The sequence below is a fragment of the Amblyomma americanum genome, chromosome 4 (assembly GCF_052857255.1).
Source record: "Amblyomma americanum isolate KBUSLIRL-KWMA chromosome 4, ASM5285725v1, whole genome shotgun sequence".
Classification (NCBI taxonomy): Eukaryota; Metazoa; Arthropoda; class Arachnida; order Ixodida; family Ixodidae; genus Amblyomma; species Amblyomma americanum.
The window spans coordinates 37,243,707-37,246,308 of record NC_135500.1 but is presented as its reverse complement, the minus strand read 5'-3'; the positions used below and the strand labels follow the sequence as shown (position 1 = coordinate 37,246,308).

Below are 2,602 nucleotides of genomic sequence, written 5' to 3'. Positions count from 1 at the left end.
TGCTTTCCGTCGCTCGCTGTGTTGTCCTTAACTTAAGCTGAACCCTTTTCGTTAGCCTCCACTTTTCTCTTGAGGAACAGTGGTACACTGACATTCATGATCTAAGAAAACCTGCCATATGCACTCCATTCCATTCTTATCCTTCTATTATTTCCGTTGATGATTCGGATCAGCTGTCACTAGTTGCCCTAAGTGACCTGTTCCTCTGCCACTTCCAGCACCTCGCTACCAATTGTGAACTGTGAGGTGCTGGAACTTGTGCTGCCAATTTTCTTGCTGTGCGTTTTCACCGCCACAGTTAGTATCTAGCTTTCACGCACCCGCAGTTTGGAGTCAGCATGTTTAAGGTTGTTTCACCCGGAGAGTATTACTAAATAAATGCAAATATCGTGCTTCTGTCAGAGAAAAAGGCTCCAGCTTGCGCGGATAAACATGCATGTTTTCGTTGCTTCGTAGCGCTTAAATTCTGAAAGATACTTTGGCGTTCATGTCGAATGTGCTTAGTGTTTGTGAATATTCATCGAGGGATTTTTCCAGTGGTTGTAACAGCGCTTTCTGTGAATACCTAGGCGGCGGCTCAGCGGCCCCCAGCCAGCTCACTGAAGACCTGCAAAGAGTTGGCAGTGTCGCATCCCACATGGGGGTTCGCTTGGCGAACCCCTTCGACAGTGATCGCCACCAAGCAGACCCAGGCGGCGAGTCCCAACCCACACCATCGGTGGCCGCCCTGCTTTCGCGCACTCAAGATGGTTCTATTCCAGGAGCCAGTGGTATGACTTATTTTATATATATATATATATATATATATATATATATATATATATATATATATATATATATATATATATATATATATATATATATATATATATATATTGTACTGCAAGCTCCAAAAAATATATATGAGATTATTTTTCTTGGAATACATATTCTGTGTATGTACTGCTTTTCTGTTTTTATGCCTAGAGGATTAGATGAAACACTCCAGCAAAATGAATTGCAGCATCCCTGCCTGGCGCTTGTGTCTGACCATTTTTGCTGTTGTAGGCTGCTTCTGTGCTTATTATTTTGTTTTTTTTTCTGAGCATATGAGCTCTTCTGTCATTAAAAGTGTGCATAACAGCTGTAGCCATGTCCAATTTTCTGTGCCATCTGTGTTGTCTTGACCTGTCATAAAAATATTGGCCTGTGTGACCAGTGTTATCAAAGCTACAGCTAAGAGGTGCGAATGCACTGGCCGAACATATTTTCTAAGGTGGTCATCCAAGGAGCATGATTGGCAGTGTATGTGACGAATGTATTCCGGAAATGTTTCCCTTCGAAGCAGGCTAAGTGCATGTTTTATGCCTCCTGTTTCGTTACATAAACGAACTCTAACGGAAGCATTGATTGAGTTACTGCACGACCAAAAATGGTAAAATGTCACCTGAAGGACATTGAAAGCAACGAATACAAGCGTACAAAATAGCGCAGAATGCGTTTAAAGTACCCACTTCATTGTAAACCATTCAAAGGCTAAGGTAGCCTACAGTACTAGCAAATATTGAAGTGTTTCTTGATCTAAAGCGACATTGCATTGGATTTGCCCTCATTTCAAGGTCTAATAGCAAGCACTTCCTCCGCATTAGGTGATGCAGAGGACCCGCTGTGGTCCTGGCACTATGAAGAGGGTAGCCCGCAGCAAGATGAGCAAATGGAAGAGGAGCCAGTGGCCATGGCAGCCTCCTTAACATCAGCCACAACGGCAACCGCAGCACCCTCGGTGCTTCCTGCTGCCTCTACAGCAAGGGCAGCAGGTACCAGCCGCATGAGCTCACAGAGGCAGTCGCCTGCTGTGCCCTCTGCGCCAAGCGGTTTTTTTGTTCCGGCAACACCGGCAGCCGCAGCACCCTCACCCTCAGTGCTTCCTGCTGCCTCTGCAGAAAGCGCAGCAGGTACCAGCCGCACTGCGGGCATGCATAGGCAGTCGCTGGTCGAGCAAGAGCTAGCAGCTCGCCTTAACGATATTTCTGCCGAGAGGGCACAAAAGTGTAAAGAGCACCGGCTGCGGATGAGACTCTTACGAGCAGACCACCGCGACAAGCTCGCAAAGCGAGCGGCAGTCCATCAGCTCGAGATGGAAAATCTTAAGCTTAAGAATGACTTGAAACGGTCGAAAAAGATCCTTTTGGAGCTGCAGATAAAAGCAGTAAAGGGGGAACTGTGAGGAGGGTGATGTTGGAGTTGGGGCAGGGGGACATAATCTGAAAAATGAAAGCACTGCAACTATGGCCAAGTCGCCTGAGAGAAGGGATGAAGTGGGGGGGTATACAAATAAGGAGCCAGAGGAAGTCGATATAATGCCAGACGGTGTTCTTTAATGTGCACTGACATCGCATAGAACACAGGAGTCTGCAATTTGCCCCCTAACGAATGCAGCTGCCACAGCCAAGAGGCTAGTACCATAGCCCCTGAGCCATCGCAGCAGGTGAAAAATTTGTAACCTCTTATATGAGCTCTGAAAGGGGCTCTAGTAAAGTTACAATATGCCTGGGACGTTAAAGCATGCCAGTTCACGAATATTGTGTAGCAAGAATTTTTTTAACGTGCTTTGTAGCGGCTG

The 2,602-nt window shown here is 46.2% G+C and overlaps 1 protein-coding gene across 1 annotated transcript; it reads left to right on the top strand.

Moving 5' to 3' along the window:
* The first annotated feature begins 409 nt into the window (after nt 1-409).
* On the top strand, nt 410-2,206 carry LOC144130070 (uncharacterized). The gene is made up of 2 exons (XM_077664092.1): nt 410-770; nt 1,629-2,206. Exons 1-2 carry the CDS (start codon nt 488-490, stop codon nt 2,204-2,206), a joined length of 861 nt encoding a protein of 286 aa, XP_077520218.1. The 5' UTR covers nt 410-487.
* Nucleotides 2,207-2,602: the final 396 nt, after the last annotated feature.

Coding starts and splice junctions, on each gene's coding strand:
- LOC144130070 (XM_077664092.1), top strand. CDS start 488: ATGTCGAATGTGCTTAGTGTTTGTGAATATTCATCGAGGGATTTTTCC. Junction 771..1,628: donor TTCTATTCCAGGAGCCAGTG/GTATGACTTATT, acceptor CCTCCGCATTAG/GTGATGCAGAGGACCCGCTG.